General features: G+C 41.6%; 2 protein-coding genes across 7 annotated transcripts in view; one reads left to right on the forward strand and one right to left on the reverse strand.

Moving 5' to 3' along the window:
* Positions 1 to 665, reverse strand: part of camk1a (calcium/calmodulin-dependent protein kinase Ia) — a 29272-nt gene extending 28607 nt beyond the window's left edge. Inside the window, exon 1 of the mRNA XM_033627625.2 lies at positions 529 to 665. The gene's annotated coding sequence lies outside the window, so the exon portion shown is untranslated. The remainder of the gene's footprint in view (positions 1 to 528) is intronic.
* Positions 666 to 5809: 5144 nt separating this feature from the next.
* On the forward strand, positions 5810 to 21611 carry pbrm1l (polybromo 1, like). 6 transcript variants are annotated; one of them, XM_033627665.2, is made up of 30 exons: positions 5810 to 5912; positions 6232 to 6408; positions 6563 to 6660; positions 6861 to 7008; positions 7121 to 7270; positions 7955 to 8071; positions 8155 to 8223; positions 8330 to 8428; positions 8510 to 8595; positions 8720 to 8811; positions 8902 to 9118; positions 9266 to 9407; positions 9617 to 9702; positions 9866 to 10145; positions 10251 to 10356; positions 10557 to 11196; positions 11713 to 11933; positions 12029 to 12220; positions 12451 to 12608; positions 12711 to 12953; positions 13521 to 13666; positions 13776 to 13933; positions 14224 to 14407; positions 14507 to 14714; positions 16107 to 16305; positions 16385 to 16540; positions 18224 to 18376; positions 18760 to 18824; positions 20738 to 20951; positions 21200 to 21611. In XM_033627665.2, the coding sequence occupies exons 2-30, from the start codon at positions 6268 to 6270 to the stop codon at positions 21361 to 21363; spliced, it is 4932 nt and encodes a 1643-aa protein (XP_033483556.1). In that variant the 5' UTR covers positions 5810 to 5912; positions 6232 to 6267; the 3' UTR covers positions 21364 to 21611. The 6 variants fall into 6 exon arrangements, with proteins under 6 accessions (XP_033483556.1, XP_033483558.1, XP_033483559.1 ...); XM_033627667.2 differs by having other exon boundaries at positions 18224 to 18343; XM_033627668.2 differs by having other exon boundaries at positions 16385 to 16456.
* Positions 21612 to 21733: the final 122 nt, after the last annotated feature.

Below are 21733 nucleotides of genomic sequence, written 5' to 3' on the forward strand. Positions count from 1 at the left end.
AAAAACAAACGCATGGTCAGTAGAGGCAGATACCAGCTGGGGGGACCTGTGCTATATTTAACATCTGATGCTTGAAACAATTAGGGTTGCTCTGAGAAAGAGCACAAAAGCAAATACAAGTCACGAGCTGAGGAGAAATGGAAAGTGTAAGTTATTCCACTGAGAAACATTTGGCAACCTGCTCTGCGTTAAGGCTGCAGGGCGTGAATGGCAAGCAGGGTGAATGGGAATTAAAAGGTTTTGCCGGTGCAACACGACTGAAATACTGGGAATTAGTAAAATATTCGTGGTGTGATCATGCAAGTAGGTTACAGAGAGAAAAGGCGGTGTGGGTGTGCGAACCGTACTGCAGCGCTCAAGGGTATGGCAGTCAAAGGAAGACAGCATCTTTGGGTTAAATCAGGAGGTTGCAGACATGCGACACGGAGGCGCACAGAAAAAGAAGCTTTACAAGTGTTATTACCCAAAGACAAACTACACGATTGATGATGCGTTTCGGTGGAAATGTGACTGAGAAAACACACATACCTAAATGGCGATCTGTGGCTGTGGTGTGTTCTCCTTCCCTCTGGGAGCGATGTGGTTGCTGTGCTTGTGCGCAGCGCTGGGTCCGCTCAGACTTCTCCTGACGTCAAGAAAACCAGACGTCTGTGGACGTAGTGCAGCAGAAAATCACTTACTGTTCTCTTAACAACGTGATCTGCGATTCACTTATGATAGTCGAGCCACCGTCTGTTACATGCGAACAGCTTTCTTGTGCATCTGCTCGTTGAAAAGCGTCTCGATGATATCGCTCCTGCTGTGGCAGAGTATGCAGGGCATGCAGACAATTTTTAAAGGCTTTGCAAAACAGGCAGAACGTGTCACTGTGGATAATATATCATTACAGCACTGACAAAGCACTCACAAGCTTCCTGTGTAAAATGAAATTCTGTAAATTCATACTAACATACATGCTGCACAGTGAGGGAAGACTCATGCATTTTACACCCAAAGGCCTGATGTACACTTGCAGTGAATTAAAGCTCTGATTTCTAATCATGAGGCAACGCCCTGCTCCACTCTCTCACAGCGTCACACTCACGGGACTTTCCCAAAGTCCACCTGGACGTTGGCTATCACAGCTCTCAGGGCCCATCACAGGTGTGCCAGGCTAATGACATCTATTGTAAGCTACAGGGTGTGGACAAGCAACAACAGAAAATAGGACTAAAGGTGGAGGTGTATTCACCATCTCACTGACAGCCATATAAAAAGTTTAACAGTCAGTTCAAAGGAAGTGTTTGTTGCTTAGTTATCTGTGTCTCAACCCAAGGGTGCCCACCCTTAAGGGCTGAACAATAATTAAGCCACTGCGGAAGTGCAAAAAAAAAAAAACTGCATTTCCTCTAATGGCCTCTAGAGGCTGGCTCCAAAACTGAATCAATCCCCACAGACACCTGTAACCGGAGACTCTAGTGATGTCTGCGTTGTGTTGATAGGTCCAGACCATGGATATCTTGGGAGGTGATCTCTGTTTACTTCTGACAGCTCTGACAACAAGAGGTAAAAACAAAATCCTCCGTCAGTTACAACCATATAACTTGAGCCCCTCCTCCATGGAGTACAACAGCAAAAGGGGCAGCCATGTTACATTCAATTTAGTAAAAAACAGAAAACATACCTGGACAGCAGAAGGTAAAAACAAAATCCTCCATCTACTACAACCATATTAACTCGAGCCCCTCCACAAATTACGTGACACGGGAATATGTTAGCATAAACTGACCTCATAAACATAGTTTAACAGCACTAAAGCACGGAAATTACTACAAGAGCAATGTTGCTTAGCTCTCCCATGGAGTACAACAGCAAAAGAGAAGTGGTAAGGCAGGACACACCCCTTTATAGGTGGGGTACCCCCAAAGGTGAACGTAGGGGTACAGAAACTGAGTATCAAACATTCCACGTATTGACTATGGAGGCCTAAGCGTGTCAGGTAATAACAACTGAAACAAATTTTGTGTAATTATAGTACTTCATACTACAAATGTACATTGACTTTGTTACATCAAATAGGCTACCAAGGCTTTGGGTTGCTCTGACTACCAACTGAAAGTGCTAACAGCCTATTTAATGACCTGGAAATGAGACTCAACAATCGACTCTTTTTCTCCAGAGTTACATACAGCACCTTGAAAATGTCCAACTTTACAGCAGAAATAAATGTTTGGTACAAAAATAGTTTTAGTCCCTATAGCTAATTTCCCCATTCTTGACAGCTGTAGGGGCTGTGAATTTTTACATACCTCACCTGTTTGCATTTTCATTCATTCACTCACTATTCATAACTGCTGGGTCCACTCCATTTCGGTGCACCCCCTTAATATATCAGAGCGAGTGCCGGGAAAGCCGTTTAACTGGAGTTGAATGTGTCAGCCAGCGGCAGCAACCACAGAATTGTCAGCTAATAAAAGAAACAGCGATGTCCGCCTTCAGGACAAAACCCATGGTAGCTTTCCTAGCTGATAAATAATTGCCTGCATGGACAGAAATAATCACAATATGATCTCTGTCTTATCAATCTCCATGTGGCCATGTGGTCGTAGTGATGGATATGCTGCTCTTGCTGCTGAAATTTAGCCGGTACTGATAACTGTCCAATGGTGTGCAGACTCTTGGCACACACTAATGCTACAAACCCACTTGTCCTGGTACAGGGTCATGGGGGGGCTGGAGCCTATCCCAGCTGACACTGGCTTTGGACTGTGGGAGGAAGCCAGAGAAGGAAAACCCACGCTGACACGATTATACAGTCTATGGTTGCAACACATTGTTAGGTGTTCCTGGTATTTTCCCTACCTTTTCTGAGGACGTATATTATTGTCCACATGTGTGCATCACAAGGTGTAATCAAACAGAAGACACTGATGAAGAATCTTATTTTAATATAAATCTTGTGTTCTTTGTGTTCTGCTACACACCAGTTAACTTGAATGTGGTATATGTTGAAGGACGGTGTTACATCATGCTGCAAACAAAACAGCAGATCAGTCCCTGAACCATCCGACCCCTCATCCCACTCTCCAAGCAGACAGCCAAAAGCAGCTTTTGACTTTAATTGTGTTCATCTTTAACAGGTGCATTTGTAGACAGGTCGCTTAGATGTAGATAAACACGTTTTAATACAATACTGGAACTCGACTTGAACATGACACTTGAACATAAGATTCATAGACTGTGTACACACTCTAACAACACTTCAAATGTGCTCTGTATTCATATAACATGCTCCAGCCACTGATCAGCATACACAGATAAGTCTCTCACTCTAAGTATATGTGCTGGTAACACATCCATCTGATCATTATTTTTGGACCATGGTCAAACCCATAAACTGCTCCTGCAGATATAAAAATGTCATCATCAGACAGTGAGGCCCAACATCTGAGCTCTGACCCCATTTGCACACAGAAATGCAGATGGGTTTAAAATTAGTCAAAGGTTTGAAGAGGTGTTTAACAATTACACAACATTTAAGTCACTCCCAGAGTCATCTAACTACCATAAACCTGCACAATTACCACATTTTCTGCATAAGTAAAAGTATGACTATCAATGATAAAAAGACTATTAAACTAAAACACTGTCTTATTTCAAAACTAGGAATGACTTTTTTTCAAATTGGCTTTCAGTAATAGTTTTACGCTCACATTTCATTCTTTTTTTTCTCGTTTGTTCAGTGAACTACATTTATTATGTAAATATATTTTTTTCCCCTATGTTTTTAATTGTTGTTATGTCTATTAAGTACTTTAGAAACTTGCTGTCTGAAAAACAGAAATGTTTGAGGTAGTGACCGCACACTCAGTCTATAAAATATATGATCAAAAATTCTTTATTAAGTACTGATATGTGCAACATATTTCACTCTGCACTTCATCAGAATCCTCATGAACCACAAACACCTGCGTGTTCCTTTCGCAGTTAGCAACGCCTCTTGCTCCACAAAGGTTAATGCTTTTTTTTTCTTTTAACACTTTGTGAATTTATTTTTGGAAATCCTTTTATAAACAATAGTTATTGTTCTTGGCCTCTTCTATTCAACATCTACATGCCCCCCTTTGCTCATATTACTGAATATTATAATATCTCCCACCATAGTTATGCAGATAACACAAAACTTAACATATTGGTGTCACCGCATGACTACAGTACCTAATTTTTGCTCAATACGTGGATTGAACAAATTCAGTTACAAAATAAAAACAGAGCAAAAATTAAAGGAGACTACTGTAATGGCGTTTTCACTGGTCTTAATAAAATAATTAATCAGCTGCAGCTCATCCAGTGTATTACTGCCAGAGTCTTCACTAACACCAAAAAAGTGGAGGACATTACACGGGTCCTTGAATCACTGCACTGGCTCTCCATGTGTGAAAGGATAGATTTTAAAATACTATTAATTGCCTGTAAAGCCTTAAATATTCTTCAGCCTAACTACATATTTGATTCAGCTGTACATTACGAAGTATCCAGACCCATCAAGTCATCTGGAACAGTTTTACTCTGCATTGCCAGGATCAAAACTAAGCAAGGTGAGGTAACTTTTAGTCTGTGTGCTCCACACATGTGGGACTAGCTTCCTGAATACCTGAGATGTGCTAATACTTTCATCTAATTTAAATCAGGCTTAACACATTTGTATTTACTGAGGCTTAGATACAAAAGTTATTTTATCTACTTGCTTTTATTGTTATTTTAGTGCAATTTTAATGAATGAGTGAATGCATTTTTTTATCATTGTGTCAAGACAACATAAAATCAAACAAGCCAAGATCAGAGTCCAACATACATATTTTTAGACAACACTGAGAGAAAAGAAAGTGGAACAAAGCAGCAAAAGCATCCTTACATCATCACTGTGTAAGACAGAGTTCATGGATCCCTCACAGTGACACTTATTGTGTAGAATAAAATCAAACATAAGGGCTAATTAAAGAACTTTGCCTTCTTTTACAGGCTTTGTGAAAAAAAAGGCACACTTAAACACATCAGCATTAAAATGTCAGGGTTTGGAAGAGCCATTTCATGGAACATTAACTCTCTTAAGTCATCATAGTGTGTACTGTATTAAAGAAAATGAGACTGACTTTCCACTTCACCCATATTACACAACTCACACATTCTGTTTTCCTCCTAAATATACTTGAATTACCCAACCTTAATGGCCAGAATAAGAATACCAGCTCTCAGTTGTGCAACTAATGATCTTTGGCTTCTAGATAAACGAGACATTATGATTAAGGGCTGAACTTTATATGCACTCGCCTAAATTTTGGCATTGACAGAATGTTTTCGAACCACTTTTCTTCAAATGTCAGTAATATCTTATTTCTAATAGAGGCAACATTGCAGTATAAATTATTCCTGTAAATACACATGTCCACCTCCTCAAGACTGAGCAAAGCTCTTTTGCCTATGGGGAACTGTGTGATTTACTCCACATAAACACCCTCTTATTTATTCTGCCCTTTCACATTTTCGCTGCACCGGTCCTGGCTCTCAGTTCATGTCTCCCTGAATTGTTGGAATGGGAGCAAATCTATGTTTTAATGTTTTCTTAATGTCTTGATGTATTTCTATGCCCCTCTAATTACTCTCGTAGGTCTACTGATATTAGCAATACAATTAAACATTTATTTCTACTGTTTATTGTCTATCTATTGTCCATGGCTGGTACATAGTCTTGGGTGCAGTACTTCTCCTACACTGAGGGGGGCAGTACTGCCTCAGGTGGCGCTCTCCTTCCTCACACACAAACACAATACAACCTCAACTTCCGGGCTGGAGTTTTCAAACAACACTAGCTAGCCAGCTAGCCGCTACACATTTTTGCTCAGGGAACTACGGCAAACTTTGCTGAGTTTTGGGTGAGCTATGTTATTGAAATGCAATATTTTTGTGTATTTATCCCAGTTTGTACGTGCTTTCTGGTAACTTTAGAATATTTAGCTTGACTGTGTTGTTCGGAAAGCGGAAAGCAAGCAGTGATAACATGCTAACAGCCGTTTGCTTTGTTTCATACATACAAGCGGGGCTAATGCTAACAGCTAAGTTTGCTCTTGTTACAGTTTAAGCCTTGTTGTGAATAGCGGGATGAACGACTTGTGTTCTTATTTTATTTAAATTTACCGTGTGATAATTGGGCCAAACCCCACTGTAACTTTTACCTTTATTTCATTTATGTAGCTAGCGGGCTAGCCTGTTGTTATTAATCAGCCAGCGATGTCAGCGAGCTCCAAAAGAAGAAGAGCCACTTCACCCTCCAGCAGTGTCAGTGGAGGGGGCGACCTGGATGATACCTCCTCTACACCTGGAAGTGGCAGGAAAAGAAAAAGAATCTCCAGTGTTCCTCCTGTAGATACGGTAAACTCGATTTATTGTATGGTTTATTTGCATCAGGCTTTATGTGTTTTAATCAAGTTTAAAATAACAATATTTTCTTCTATATAGTTAGCTCAGATTCATCCATGTAGTTCAATCAGTAAACACTTTGATTTTGATTGCTTGTTCCCTCCAGATCGCCGTATGCCATGAGTTGTTCAACGCTGTCAGGGACCACAAGGATGACCAAGGGAGGCAACTTTGTGAAGTTTTCCTAAGGGTACCAAAGAGAAGGTACTGTAATAGAAATATCCAAGTAAAGCTTAAAACAGGAAATACCGGGACAATTTGTGAGTAGACATGTCCAAGATACCCCTTACAGTTAACCACTAACAACTTAACATATATTAAGATTTGACAGTCTGAGCAGTGGGTGGGTCTAAGAAGACATAAGGAGATTATAGTGATGCCTGATCGCTCTTGTTCTTTTCCAGGAATCTGCCTGATTATTATGAAGTGGTGGCCCAGCCAATTGACATGACTAAAATTCAGTATAAACTTAAGTCAGAAGATTATAATGATGTGGAGCAGCTTACCGCAGATTTCCAGCTCATGTTCAACAATGCCAAATCATTCTACAAGGTAGGGAGAAGGAAAGTATTAGTTCAGTATTTTTTGTCACTGTAATATAGTGTAATAAGACAATTAAGATATATCTTTAAATCTCTATTTCTTATCATGTTCAACAACTCAGAGTGACTCTGAGGAGTATCAAGCTGCATGCAAGCTATGGGAGGTATATTTGCAAACAAGGAATGAGTTTGTGCAGCCTGGGGATGGAGATGAGGATGATGAAGATGCTGATGATATGATGGATACTCCAGGAATGTCAGTTGAAGATGAGGTAAGTTATTTAGGCGTGTAACATCATAAAAAATTAAACATGTACATGTTGGAGGTGTTTTTGTACCAAATAGGAACTTTGGTATTTTTTAACCTGGACCCAATTTTCTTATGTTTTTGTGTCTAAGTGACTAATTGAGACAACAGTTTTTTAACTGGTCCATCATTGAGAGAGACCACTATGACAAAACAGACTGTAATATAATCCCTCTGGGCAATTGTGCACCATTAAAAGTTATTTAAAAGATTTTCAAAGTCATGGCTGAATATTTAGTTGGTTTCAACAATCTAGAAAAGTCTTCAGGATTTCAGAACAAGACTTCTTCTTGAGCAAGATTTAGTTACACACACTAATAAATAGACCAGATCAGAAAAACATAAGGAAAAATGTTTATTTCATCCAAAGGGTCCTCTCTGTAATGTTGTCAGACACCTGATGATGCACTATTGCCTGTAGGGATTACAGTTTTGCCACTGCGACCACAGCGCTCTCTCAGTCCTGGACCAATTTAAAAAACTGCTGTCTCTATTAGTCACTTAGACACAAAAACATGAGAAGATACGGCCCACGTTAAAACGACAGAAGTTTCCCTTTAAGTAGGTTAATATATATTTTTATGGAACTTTGTTATTGTTGTAACAAGGACCATTACGCTACAGGAGAACTCATTTATGCATCTTTTAGACCCCAACTGGCAATTTGAAGGAGGTGTTAGAGCAACTCTTGGAGGCCATAGTGTCACATGCTGATCCCTCAGGGCGTATGGTCAGTGAACTGTTCCAGAAATTGCCTTCCAAAGTGGTAAGTCCTTAAAAAGTCTTTGGATTGATGCTCCTGAAGTTGTTATACTTCTTGACATTTACAGATCCGCCTGTCTTTCCTAGCATTACCCAGACTACTATGCCATTATAAAGGAGCCAATAGATCTGAGAACGATCGCTCAAAGAATACAGGTATTGACGTATTGCTTTGTCATGCATCATTCATCTTAAAAATCACAGATTTTTGAACATCATGGTGTCTTATTTTTGTATGCACTAATTTTTATTATTTCCATAGATTGGATTCTATAAAAGTGTCAATGCAATGGCCAAGGACGTTGACCTGATGGCCAAAAATGCCAAAACGTACAATGAACCAGGATCTCAGGTTTTCAAGGTAAACTCTTTCTCTTAATTTTCTATTTTATAAGATGTAATATCCCAAATATTAACGATTGTTCTCTTTTGTACTGTATAGGATGCTAACACCATAAAGAAGGTTTTTATCCAGCGGAAGACTGAACTTGAACACGCTGAACCCACTAAATCTAGTGTTCGCATCAGGTATGAAACAACAGTTGAAAAGTTTTTGGTGTATCATTTTTGGCCCAAATAGTAAATTATTCCCTAACAGAAAACAGATTCTTTTAAGATCTGCATGTTGTGTTTCATTACTGTAACTGTTCAGAAATCGCAGGTCTGGCCAAGGGGATCGACTTTCTGGCGTCAGCGTAGCTCTTCAGTATGGCTCGGAGAGTGAGGATGACCCTGTGCTCTCTGGTCAGCATCAGCACTTTAGGCAGAGAAGAAATTTATCTTTTGGTCGTCTTTAAAAAAATAACAGTTCACCCACTGTGTAAATGTTTACAGGCTCTGTGTGCTACGACGAGGGAGAGTCAGAGGCTGAGAGTCAGAGTTCTAGTATGGAGATGAACAACCCGATCTTTCAGCTGTATGAAGCTGTGAGAGGTGCCAGGAACAACCAGGGCCAGGTCTTCTCTGAACCTTTCCAGCAGCTGCCGTCTCGCAGGGAATATCCTGACTATTATCAGCAGATCAAGCAGCCCATTTCTCTGCAGCAGATCAGGTAAGGAATGGTCATTCAGTAGATTCAGTTGAGAGGTAGAATGACAGATTTTAAAACGTTAGCGATGGGTTTTATTTGTTAAAACTCTTTTTTTCTTGTTTTAAAGAGTAATTTAAATCCATGATAACCTTTAGTTATTTTTTTTAGGGCAAAGATGAAGAACTGCGAGTATGAAACTGTGGAGCAGATGGAGACTGACCTCACTCTGATGTTTGAGAATGCAAAGCGCTACAACATGCCTAACTCAAGCATTTACAAACGGGCCATTAGGCTTCAGCAGCTCTTGCAGGTAAGGACATCTGCTGTGTTTTTTTTTTTTGTTTGTTTGGTTTTTTAAATTTATGTAAGGTTATGCGGGGAGATGTTTTCATTCTAGTTAGGCCAAGCAAGAAAGAAATGAGCCCGTAATATGAAAGAGACAATGAAGCATCTTGCAGAAATAGCTCAGTGAGTGTAATTGTCCATTGAGGTATGTTAATCGGTCTGTGATTATTACAGGCGAAAAAGAGGGAACTTCTGAGGAGAGACGATGAGGATGGAGACAGCATTCTGTCATCTGATGCAGGGAGCGTCAAGAGGAAAAGGTATACAAGTTTTTCAGATTTTTTTTTTTTTTTACTTGAATTGTAGATCTATCGCCTATTTTATTAAGTACGAAGAATCTGTAACAAATGCATCACTCCTGAAACCTTGTTTTGCATGTGCTGCCATCCAAGCTCTTCAGTATTCTGTTTGATTCTTATTAAGCCACAAGAAAAATGTCAAGAAGAACCGAATGAAAGCCCTATACGCTGCTGTGATTGAGGCCCGGGAAGCGGCCACCAATCGCCGTCTTTGCGATCTGTTTATGGTCAAACCATCCAAGAAAGACTACCCCGACTACTACAAAGTCATCCTCGAACCAATGGACCTGAAGACCATTGAGCACAACATCCGCAACGAACGCTACGCGACAGAGGAAGCTCTGATGGAGGACATGAAGCTGATGTTCCGAAACGCTCGGCATTACAATGAGGAGGGATCTCAGGTGAATAAAATATGCAACATTAATCTTTGCTGTTGTTGAATGCAAAACAATCTAAGCATGAGGTATTTGGTTGATACTACCAATTTTGGGGGGGTGTTCATGCAGGTGTATAATGATGCTGATATTCTGGAGAAGATACTGAAGGATAAGCGTAAGGAGTTGGGACCTCTGCCTGAAGAAGAAGACGTGGGATCTCCCAAACTGAAACTAAGTGAGTTATCATGTTTTAGCTTATTTATTAAAAATCGGATACACTTTACATCCTTGCCAATGTTTTCCTCAAATGTGTTTTTTAATCTTCAAGTGCGCCTATAAGATTTCAGTCATTTCATCATGGTATAATAATTGATTTAGATTTTTTAATTATGTCCAATATTTTTATTTATATCTATATGTAATTTCTTTATCTAGGAAAGAGTGGCGTTTCTCCAAAGAAGTCCAAATACCTCACCCCTCTCCAGCAGAGGCTAAATGAGCTGTACGATGCTGTGCGAAACTTCACCGACCGTCGAGGTCGGCGCCTGAGCACAATCTTCCTTCGTCTGCCATCTCGTGCCGAGCTACCTGACTACTATGCCACCATCAAGAGACCCGTGGATATGGAGCGCCTGCGAAGCCATATGGCGGCCGGCCGTTACCAAGACGTTGAAGCCCTGGTGGAGGACTTTGCTCTCATGTTCAACAATGCCTGCATTTATAATGAGCCGGAGTCTCTGATCTATCGGGATGCTCTGGTGTTGCACCGGGTGCTGCTGGAGACGCGCAAGCAGCAGGAGGGAGGCGAGGACTCCGGGCCTCCTGCTGTGGGACCTCTGGTGCGAGAGCTGATCAGGAACCTGTTTGTGTCCGTACTGGGCCACCAGGATGAAGAGGGCCGATGCTACAGCGACTCGCTGGCTGAGATCCCCGCTGTGGATCCAGCCGCTCCAGAGAAACCGCCACTTAACTTTGATGTCATCAGGGTGAATGTGGACCGTGGCCGCTACAGGAGACTGGACGTCTTCCAGGAACACATGTTTGAAGTGCTGGAGAAGGCACGGAGGCTACACAGGTATATCAGCTTTTCTTTAAAGGGTGCCATGTAGCTGTTTGAAGTGATATCAAGTGAAATGTTCACTGTGTCCAATCTGTAGACAAATAATAAGCCATTTAATTCATCTTGCACTGAAACAGTAAGTAAAAAAAGGTTTTTACATGATCGGGCCACTAACATTTTACATCTTATGCATGACATCAACATATTTACCACTCTACAATTGCATAAAATTTTCAAAAAAGTTGTTATGAACCTAGAGGGGAAAATGTTTTATCCAATTTTATATATTCTCAAAATGCAGCTGAAAAGGTCCTTTACAGTTACCTCTTAACAGTCCTTACTACAAATGTTGAGTAAATAGAAAATAAAATAATACAAATTAACGATTAACATCCATCATCCACTGATTGAGATTGTTTTAGCTTTGTCCTTATTTTACTGTTACAAACATAATTTAGATTATATGATTCCTTATCAAACAGCTAAACTGTGTTCACAAGTGTTTATGTAATGTCTTTGTTGCGTTTGCAGGACCGACTCAGAGATATTTGAGGATTCAGTGGAACTACAACAGTTTTTCATTAAGATCAGGGATGAGCTATGCAAGAATGGAGAGATACTGCTGTCGTCTGCGCTCAACTACACGACAAAACACCTGCACAGCGACGTGGAGCAGGAAAAGAGGGAGAAGATTCCCAAAGAGATTGAGGAGGATAAGCTGAAGATGGAGGAAGAGGAGGAGGAAAACAAAGGTGTGTGTGAACTTCCGGTACAACCTATACAGTAAACAGGTATGAGGAGTATGTTGGTGGGGTATTAATATGAAATAATTAATTGTCACTTACAGAGGGTGAGAAAGCCGAGGATCTGCCAGGGGAGGCGTGGCGGTCAGAGTCTGAGTCGGAGCGTGTGTACAGTCAGGACTGCAGCTTTGAGAACAGCACCTACCATGTGGGGGACTTTGTCTATGTGGAGCCGTCAGAGCCGAACCTGAAGCCACACATTGTCTGTATTGAACGCCTGTGGGAGGATGAAGCAGGTAACACTCATCAGTTTTTTTGGCAAATTCATTAGTATACAAATGGTACAAAAATCATACTGTCATGAACCGCATACGTACCTTTTTATGACACACTCAAACAAAATCAATAGGCAGAATTATTTCAAGAACTTTAAACTACCTTTAGATGCTTGTTATTTTACACTGTAAGTACTGAGAGTTTTGCAACTTTCTTGTATTGATTATTTGTTAATGGCCTGTGTGTGAAGGTGAGAAGTGGCTCTACGGCTGCTGGTTCTACAGGCCAAGTGAAACCTTCCACCTGGCAACACGCAAGTTTCTGGAAAAGGAGGTCTTCAAGAGCGACTACTACAACAAAGCCTCCATCAGCAAAGTTCTGGGCAAATGTGTGGTCCTGTTTGTGAAGGTAAGACCCTCTAGTCTACAGAAACTGGAACCATATTAAAAAAATAGTTTGATACAAGGATCTGTTCACCTAATGATGGCTTTTTTCCCCTCGCATCTGCAGGATTATTTCAAAATGCAGCCTGAGGGCTACAGACCAGAGGACGTGTACATCTGCGAATCCCGCTACGCTGCCAGGAACAAGTCGTTCAAGAAGATCAAGATATGGGCCATGCCCACGAGCTCTGTGAAGTTGGTCCCTCGGGAGGTGCCATTGCCAGTCGTCCGTGTTGCTTCCATGTTTGCCAAGCCTGACCAGGACAAACTGACGATTTCATATGCAGGGAGTGGCAGTTTTGTGGAGAAGGTGAGGTCACACTGTGTTTTCTACTGTTGGGACACGACAAAAACGTAATATGTTGTAATTTTTTTTTATCATTTCCAGCCTAAAGTTAAGATAGATTGTCTACTTTACAATAGGAATTTGCTCTAAATAAGGCCTCATAGTTCTTGTGAGCTTTCTTAATTTTACTTTTATGGGAAATGGGTCATCGTAGGAGCAAATTCAAGGACACAAGACAAATTATAGGTGCAGATAATAGGGTGATACCAGATTTCAGTATTGAGCTACCTTTGGCTGAGTCCCAAAAGACCTCCAGAATCAGGACACTGACCCCCTAGTCTACGTCAGTGTAAGGCTGGAGCCAGGCCTAAATAAAAAAGAAAATAAAATAAAATCTACAATATAACGACGCCAGGCAAGAACACACTGTCGGTCTGCTGACTACAGGGGATTCATTATCTCACAGACTGGTAGCAGGCATGTCTTGACAAGGACCAGAGCAGCAAAAGCGTAGTTAGTGTCAAGTTTGAAAGTTTGTCATTGTATAAACAAACACCTGAGTCTTCTATGTATCCACGCTTATTCGTTTAGGAAAGAGAGGATGTCCTGATGGAGATGAGCGGAGCCGAGCCTGACTGTCAGCACTATGAGCAGTTACGCTACAACAACATGTGGTTTAAAGTGGGAGACTGTGTTTACATCCAGTCACATGGTCTGTCAAAGCCCCGGGTTGCCAGGTGGGTGAAAGTATATTTTGCCTCCCTATTGTAAGAAGGCCTCTTATGTGACACTGGTGCTACATAGTTATTGACTATTGTTAACGTGTCTTCCTTGAATTGGCTGCAGGATGGAGAAGCTGTGGGTGCAGAATGGGACCACTTTCTTCTTTGGACCCATCTTCATTCATCCCGAGGAAACGGAGCACGAACCCACGAAAATGTTCTACAAGAGAGAAGTGTTTCTGAGCCATCTGGAGGAGACCTTGCCCATTACCTGTGTCATAGGTACTGCTTTGATAAGTTGTGTTAACACATCGTTGTGGGAAAAGCGTTACTAAAAACAATGATACCATTGATCTCTTGTATATCCATCTGCTAAATATAAGGCTACAGCTAAGTTAAGCTAACCAGACGCCATCTCTGCGGTGGATCTCCCTACTACACACACACGTTGTAATGCAAGTTGTATTAAGAAGTGTATAATTTTCTACTTTACCTCTTACAATACATGCAATCTTAAGTTATTCGTAAACCTCCTTATAAATTAAGTTTTATCCTTCTTGTCTGCTCTCCAGGCAAGTGTATGGTGTCCTCCTTTAAGGACTACCTGTCATGCAGACCTACGGAGGTTTCAGAAGAAGATGTCCTGCTGTGCGAGAGCCGCTACATCGACACGGAGAAGCAGATGAAAAAGTTCAAGGGTCTGAAACGCTTCTCGTACTCTTCCAAAGTGGTCGAGGATGAGATCTTCTATTTCAGGTTAGTCAGTCGAGCAGAGTTTCTGATTCAAAGCTCTACAGTTTCTTGCCCAGTCTAAATTTTGTGTTTGTATTCTCTTGTGCTGGTTATCTTATGTAGGAAGTTGATAGTGCCACAGAAGGAAGCTTCACCCATTTTGGACAAGAAGATCGCTGAGCTTGAGGTGAAACTGGCTGATATGGAGGATGCAGATGATGATATGGAAGAAATGGACGACGATGAGGAGGCTCCACAGACGCCTTCCATGCCTCAAATGCAAACCCCTCTTGCAAGCGATATGGACAACATGCCATACATTCCCACTCAGGTACCCACACTTCCTCCAAAGACCTTAACTTAAGAAGTGCAAATCTTATGTCCAAAGGCTTTAAACTCCTGCTACTAATATTAAGGTTAACATTTAACAGCTAGCAAAGAGCTGTTTGCATGTTTCCTGTAAAAACAGGAAGCTAGGGAGGGACTTGTCATGGGTAGTGATTGGCATTTAAAGTCAGGGTTCCCACAGTCATGGAAAACCTGAAAAAGTCGTGGAAGTCTGTTTTGTGTAATGAAATTAATTGTTACAGTAATTTTCTGTAGATGACCTTCCATATCCACATCCAAGGCTTAAAAGGTGTATGCCTACATTCTTATGTTCCCACACTGTTTTTCATATTTGCATCAAGAAATGAGTTTATAATCAAAATTCATTAGGAATACAGTGATAATATCATCGTTTTCCCTCATGCTTGAAAGTCATTGCCAGACTGATGTACAGTGAGTCTAGTATGACTGTGCCCGTAGTTTGAAGGCAGTTTGAAGGATTTAAAGTGTGGATGAAGAAAGTAGAAAGTATTAAATTCATTCCATACCATAATTAACATTTGGAGTAAAGTATGCTGTACAGTTCTGTTCACTTTATATGTTAAGGGTCTCTGAATTTTTTTTATAGGTCCTTTAAAAGTCACGGAAAATTTTGTCCATGATAATGTGTGGTAACTTTGTACAGCAGCCAATCTGACGTCACAAGCAAACATGGAGGTGGCTAAGCCAAAATGGTAGTGGCAAGGAGTGCTAGACAGTGCTGACAGCTTTCAGTGTTAATGGGGGCAACCTTGGGGGGAACCAGAGGGTGGGTGAAAACGCTGCTCAGATGACACTGTCCTGACCCATGGTGGCAGTAACTGAGTGGTGCCACTTTCCTGGCAGTGAGTGGTGCAGAGTGGGAATTAGCTTGCCAATGGGGTGGCACATAGTTGTTTGCTGCTGTATTAATGTTCAAAATTTCATGTATAGAATCTTTAACTAAGGGATGAGAGGAAAGGGGAAAAGATTGTAGGAGTTAGAACAGCCAAAAACACATCGACAACCCACAACTGCAAGGTAGCTTGTAGGTCCTTTATGCTGGTTGATAACTGGCAGAATTTATAGATATGGAGGAGGGACCTTAACATTTGGGAAAGCCTTTCATGCAAAATTGGTAAACACCCCTAAGTGCAGGATGAGTCGTAAACATTTATTTTAATCGTTTTCCAGAAAATGACAAATTTGAAAATGCCATTAAGAATTCCTACAAAGTGACTTTTTTGTCATTGTTAGGCCAGAAAATGCTCTATAAAAACTTAAAAAACAAAAACTTAACATGAGTTTTGATTTGTTGGGAACACTAAAATGACCACCAGTTTGTTTTTTTAACCTGAATCTTTGTTTTTTCATGAAGTCCACTCCTAAAGTGAAGGGCTTATCTAAGAAGGAAGGAGCCAAGAGGAAGATCAACATGAGTGGCTATATATTGTTCAGCAGTGAAATGCGAGCAGTCATCAAAGCTCGACACCCAGACTACTCTTTCGGGGAGCTGAGTCGGCTCGTGGGCACTGAGTGGAGGAACCTCGAGGCTACCAAGAAAGCGGATTATGAAGGTGAGAAGAAGAAATATGTGGGTGTGAAAGTTCTCTTATGTGAACTGAGGCCAAAATAGGAAGTATTTGTTTGTTTCAGAACGTGCAGCCAAAATAGTGGATCAACAAGAGCGCGAGAGACCGGCCCAGAAGCAAGCGTCCCCTAGAGCAGGTACCCCCGTAGGGGCACTGATGGGGATGGTTCCTTCGCCTAGCACTATGGGAATGATAAACCAGACCATGACACCTGTGTCAGGTAACCCCTCTCAGAGACAGCACGAGTGTTTGGCAGCAAGCAGCAGGGAAATGAGGCTGGACTGTTAAAAACTGTAATGCTTTTAATTTTCTAACCATTTGAAACTTTTTATTTTTAATCTCAAAACTACATTCTTGAAGCAACAACAATTTTCTTCTTTTGCTGCTGTTTCATATTGTTGTATGTATTATCACTAGCTCCATATCTGAAAGTGCATGACATTGACTGCATGATTTTTTTAACAATGAATAACTTTTTTTTTTTTTAAATTTCATTTAACTTCCATGCTTGTTTTGCCTGCTAACATTCTCAGACCCATTTGTATTGTCTGCCCCTTTCACACACTGAACCTCTGGGATTATTAGGGCTGGTTAGTTGGCTGAGGTAGTGGTTTTTGTTAATCTCTAATACTGCAAAAGTCAGCGTCACCTTTCCATGACAGTACAGGATATGAAAGTTTGTCTGTAAGCACAGCTGAACAACAAGCGAACGTTAGAAAGAATTATACCATGGAAGATGGCAGTACTGAAGTTTCAGAGCCTACTCAGATGATTGATTTAAGTCATATCGAAATTATATCGCAGTTCATTATAGAATAAACAGTTTGCTTGGTGGCTATGTAAAACCATGATTAGGTAAGAAGATTATAACAATTTGCAGGCTTCCTGTCCCCAACAGAGTTGTATGAACACAGTTGTTAGTCTTCCATAGCCAGACCTATCTCTACACTTTGCTTTAGCACTCTACCAGCGCCGGGAAAAAGTCTGGTTGAAACCTTCATAATTCCACACTAAGCGGAAAAAACGCTCTGGATCGTTTGTATTTTTTTAAACCAATCAGAATTTTCTTGTGCGGTGCTAAGCCTAGGATGCAGTGGCTGCGCCCTTGCAAAATAGTGTGGGGATGGAACCTATGTTGGTGGAGCATTTGTACATATGGAGGTGAGCCCAAGTGGCAACAGCTGGGGCTCAAAAACTGCAGTTCCTGTAATGGCCACTTGAGGCCTACTCCAGCCCATTGACCCCCATGTTAAAAAGCCTAGCTTCACAGCTGAAATGAACATGTTTACAGCCTGGTACAGAAAACAGTTTTTGGTCACTATAGCTAATGTCCCTTTTACATTTTGTTAAGGCTTTAAGTTACACATGATAATAAGGCCATGGCCGTTTTGAGTGACAGGCTGTCTGCTGATAGTGTACCTGGGTTTGTTTCAGATCCACCCCTTGCTCCACTACAGCAGGACTCTCTTGCCTGGCATTAAAATGGCTAAGTTCCTGCAAAAAGAAAACGCCACATCAGACATCGAAAGAAGTTTTATCGTGTTGAGTGCTTGGAGGTTGTCCAAACAAAGTGTGAAAGTTGGTCTGGCAGTGCAAGACTAGGTTTAGGAAGCGACAGAGATTTTGAAAACAGTAACATGCAGGTAGCGGAAAAGGGAGAAGAAATTCCATCTGGCAGATGTGCTTATATGCACATTCTACATCCTGTGAGTAAGACTACGCATTTGTAAATGTCTAAATCGTCCTGAGCAATCATTAAATTGCCAGAGCGTTTACAGCTTAAGGTGCATGTGTGAAAGGGGCCAGTGTGTGTGTGCAGTAGTAGTGCATGTTATCATAGAGTCAGCTGCATGTCACTTATGCATGGATATGTTGTTGTCCTCTCCTTGCCCTCTTCCCCAAGGCATGATGGGAGCTTACGGCCCACCTTACATGCCCATGCAGGGCCCCCATGAGGGCTTGTTGAGCGTGGCAACAATGTCACCTCACCCTGCAGGGATGCCTCTTCACCATCTCCAGCAAGGTATGCCCGGGTACCCTGGCATGCCTCATCAGGGTAAGGGCCACTGTTTCTAGCCACACCTGCTCGGTCACACCCAGTCGTGTCTCTCCTGCTGGAGGGGTTTACCTGGTTCACAGGCTGCACTGCCTTATCTTCTCACTGAGCAGTCAAAGCTTTCTGGTCTTCAACAACCTCTCTCAGAGTACACTCACATGCCACACCTAAAATGTACAAGATCCATATACACATTTACAGATATAATGCATGCGAAAACAAACCAAGTCACTAACATCCAACTGATAGTCAAACACTAACATTTTCACAAGTCATTTTGAAACGTTCTTTTAGGGTTAGGGTTAGTTCTTAACATAAAGCAAACCAGCATGAGTACACAACAGTTTCTACATGCACAGAAACTAAATGTTGTCATTTAACAGGTATGATGGGCACTGGTATGAATGGCATGGCAGGAAGTCCAGGCCAAGGAAACTTTATGCAACAGGTGAGAGCCTCAGTCGAGACAGTATTGACTTTGCATACTTTTCAACTTTTATATGTGATAAAGTCATGCAGCCACTGTGTTTTCACTAGCCCATTTTACACTGCCTGTTCAAGGCGGGATTATTGTGCTGTTATGCCGTCTCTCAGTTCTGTATAAAAGTGTGGATGCAGAATGGGGAGACAGAGTTGTCTTGCCTTTAAAGGGCCAGTGTGTAATATTTGGCATGGTTTATTGTCAGCCTGAATCTGAATCTGAATATTCTACCCATTAATATGTTTATATAAGTGTATAATCGCTATAAAATAAAATTCGTTTGGTTTTCGTAGCCTTATAATTATGCTTATATATATATATATATATAGCAAGGGCCTTACTTTAGAGAGGTCGCCATCTTGCGCCGCCATGTATGTACGGCAGACCGAGCGGACAATCCAGCCAGCCAGAGAACACGTTTCGCGTGTATAAATGAACCAACGAAGACAGCGGAAGGAAGGAAGAAGGAGGAGGAAAAAGCAGAGAGTGTTAGTAGTTCGTCGATAGAGTAGTGAAAAGTTTTTTAGTTATAAAGTTTGCGAATGGACCACACTTAACATGCAACAGGAGAGAATGAACCCAAACCGTCATCTGCGAGGAAAAGAAGACGCAACTTCACTCCTTGTGATGCACTCTCTGCGGCGCTTTTCCTCCTGGTGATATCTCCCCAACGATGGTAGCAGTAGCACCGAATCCCATTCTGTGCATTCAGCCTCTCTTCTCGCCTGCTCAGCATCAAACACATGGAGTTCCTCATCTGTATGCTCCGGCTCAAACAGGTATGGCTCTGGGTCTGTGTCCGCTACAAGAAACTCTTCAAAATTGCGTTCAAAGTTGTCCATTGCAGCTACTATAGTCCAGAGATATTGCTAGGCTAAATAAACAGCTGAGCTCTGTTTACAGGCTACGCTGTCAGTCAGTGTGCGGGCTGGAGATTGGTGGAGCAGAGAGGGGAGGGGGTCCCCACTCGGTATGGTAAACGAGTATGTGTGTAAAGTTATGAAGTGTGTCTGTTACGCTAGAAGAGTCAGAGTTTGGGACGGAGTCTTTTACCCCCTGGAGTGTTACCAGAGTTTTTGGAGTGCTCAAATAAACAGGCCTTTTTCCCGAACACTCCTCTGGTCTCCTGCTCGTGAGGGATTCATTACAATATCATAACATGGTTTAGATTTCTAAATAAACATTCACCTCGTCGCTAGATAGACCTACTCCTGAAGAACTTGTGTGCAAGGCTTTTTGTCCCTACGAGGCCACCGTCATTTACCTGACGGGAGGGGTGAGCGAGTGATCCCTGCAATCTAGAATTTGACCACTGATGTCACTGTTTTCAACCCATTTTACACACTGGGCCTTTAAGTAGGCAGGTAGAAACAGCCCTGAAACGGCGTCTGTGTAAAAAGGACAGTCAGCAGGACGGGTGTGATGTTTGATGAGGTGTCAATGTGTGCCTCTCCACCACAGGAGATGTAAAAAGCAGCTAACAGCAGTTAGCAACTAACTCACATATAATGGATGTTAAATGATTGTTATTGCCGCGTTTTGCCATTGCAATTGTTTAGAAAGTGCTGCTGACGATGTGTGGCGCCTGAGGCAGACGCTGTTGTGTTAAACAATAAACATCACGCCTATCAAGCCTTTTTTGCTTCTGGGATGCTGGCATGCTATCTATAATCACACACCGGAGCGCACTGATGCAAAAAAAGGCAAAGGCGAAATAAGGAAGGGACTCTGTAGCGATCCTATAGAGCATACTCTGTGTACAAAGGGCTACTGATGGATATAACATACATACGTATTACATACAGAATGTTATTTGTAAGATTCAATATTCCACATATTGTCCACATTCTAAAAAGTATATTCTCATTGTTTGATTTCAGCCTGGGATGTTCAGCCCAGGACCACACGCTCCTCCACCATATCCAGGACAGGGCCAGTTAGGCCAGCCCTCACACCTACAGCCCACCACTCCCATGTTTGTGGCTCCACCACCAAAGACCCAGAGAGTGCTCCACTCAGAGGCCTACCTAAAGTACATTGAGGGCTTGAATTCAGAGTCTAACACTGTCAGCAAGTGGGACCAAACACTCAAAGGTAGTGTTCCTTAAACTGTCTTCTCATCTACAGCGTGTGTCGAAGTGTTCTTGTGGATGTAATATTGATAGTGATGAAATGTCACATTATACCACAGATTTCCCCAACATGATATTTTTAGATTTGAAAAAACATGATAAGTTGAAGCGTCTCTTGTTTTTGTGTGCTTATAAAAAAAGGGGAGAAACTGCAGCTTATATAAGTAAAAATATTTCACCTGATAAATTACCCCCGTGTTCCCATCACAGCTCAGAGGCGTGACGCTCACCTGACCAAAGAGCAGGAGAGCCGGCTGCCAGCTCACTGGCTGAAGAGCAAAGGAGCCCACACCACCATGGCGGATGCACTGTGGCGCCTGCGCGACCTGATGCTGAGAGACACTCTGAACATCTGTCAGGGATACAACCAGTAACCTGTAGGACTAACCACTATAACCAGCTCACCCACTGCTCTTACCCTCAAGCTATGGAGTTTTAGGAAGGATCATACACCTTAGAGGCAACGTTTTATAGTGAACCAGTTTTATATTTATTAGCTTAAATAATGACCTTGATAGTTATTTGTGTGTGCATTTTCATTTTTTTTTACACCACAGAATTATTGTGCAGTTTTTTTTGGCTAATTGATACAACCAAAATAAAGCTCAGAACACCCTGTTAATACTGTGTTTGTTTATTGTTTTTAATTGTTTGTGTCCAACAAGCATTTCTTTCTGTTTGTATGCTTGCCCAGTTGCATTTATGATGATAAGAAATGCGTTTTTCACTATTTTTATACAGTCT

Source organism: Epinephelus lanceolatus, chromosome 1, assembly GCF_041903045.1.
Source record: "Epinephelus lanceolatus isolate andai-2023 chromosome 1, ASM4190304v1, whole genome shotgun sequence".
Classification (NCBI taxonomy): domain Eukaryota; kingdom Metazoa; phylum Chordata; class Actinopteri; order Perciformes; family Serranidae; genus Epinephelus; species Epinephelus lanceolatus.

Coding starts and splice junctions, on each gene's coding strand:
- pbrm1l (XM_033627665.2), top strand. CDS start 6,268: ATGTCAGCGAGCTCCAAAAGAAGAAGAGCCACTTCACCCTCCAGCAGT. Junction 8,224..8,329: donor CGATCGCTCAAAGAATACAG/GTATTGACGTAT, acceptor TTATTTCCATAG/ATTGGATTCTATAAAAGTGT. Junction 8,596..8,719: donor AAATCTAGTGTTCGCATCAG/GTATGAAACAAC, acceptor GTAACTGTTCAG/AAATCGCAGGTCTGGCCAAG.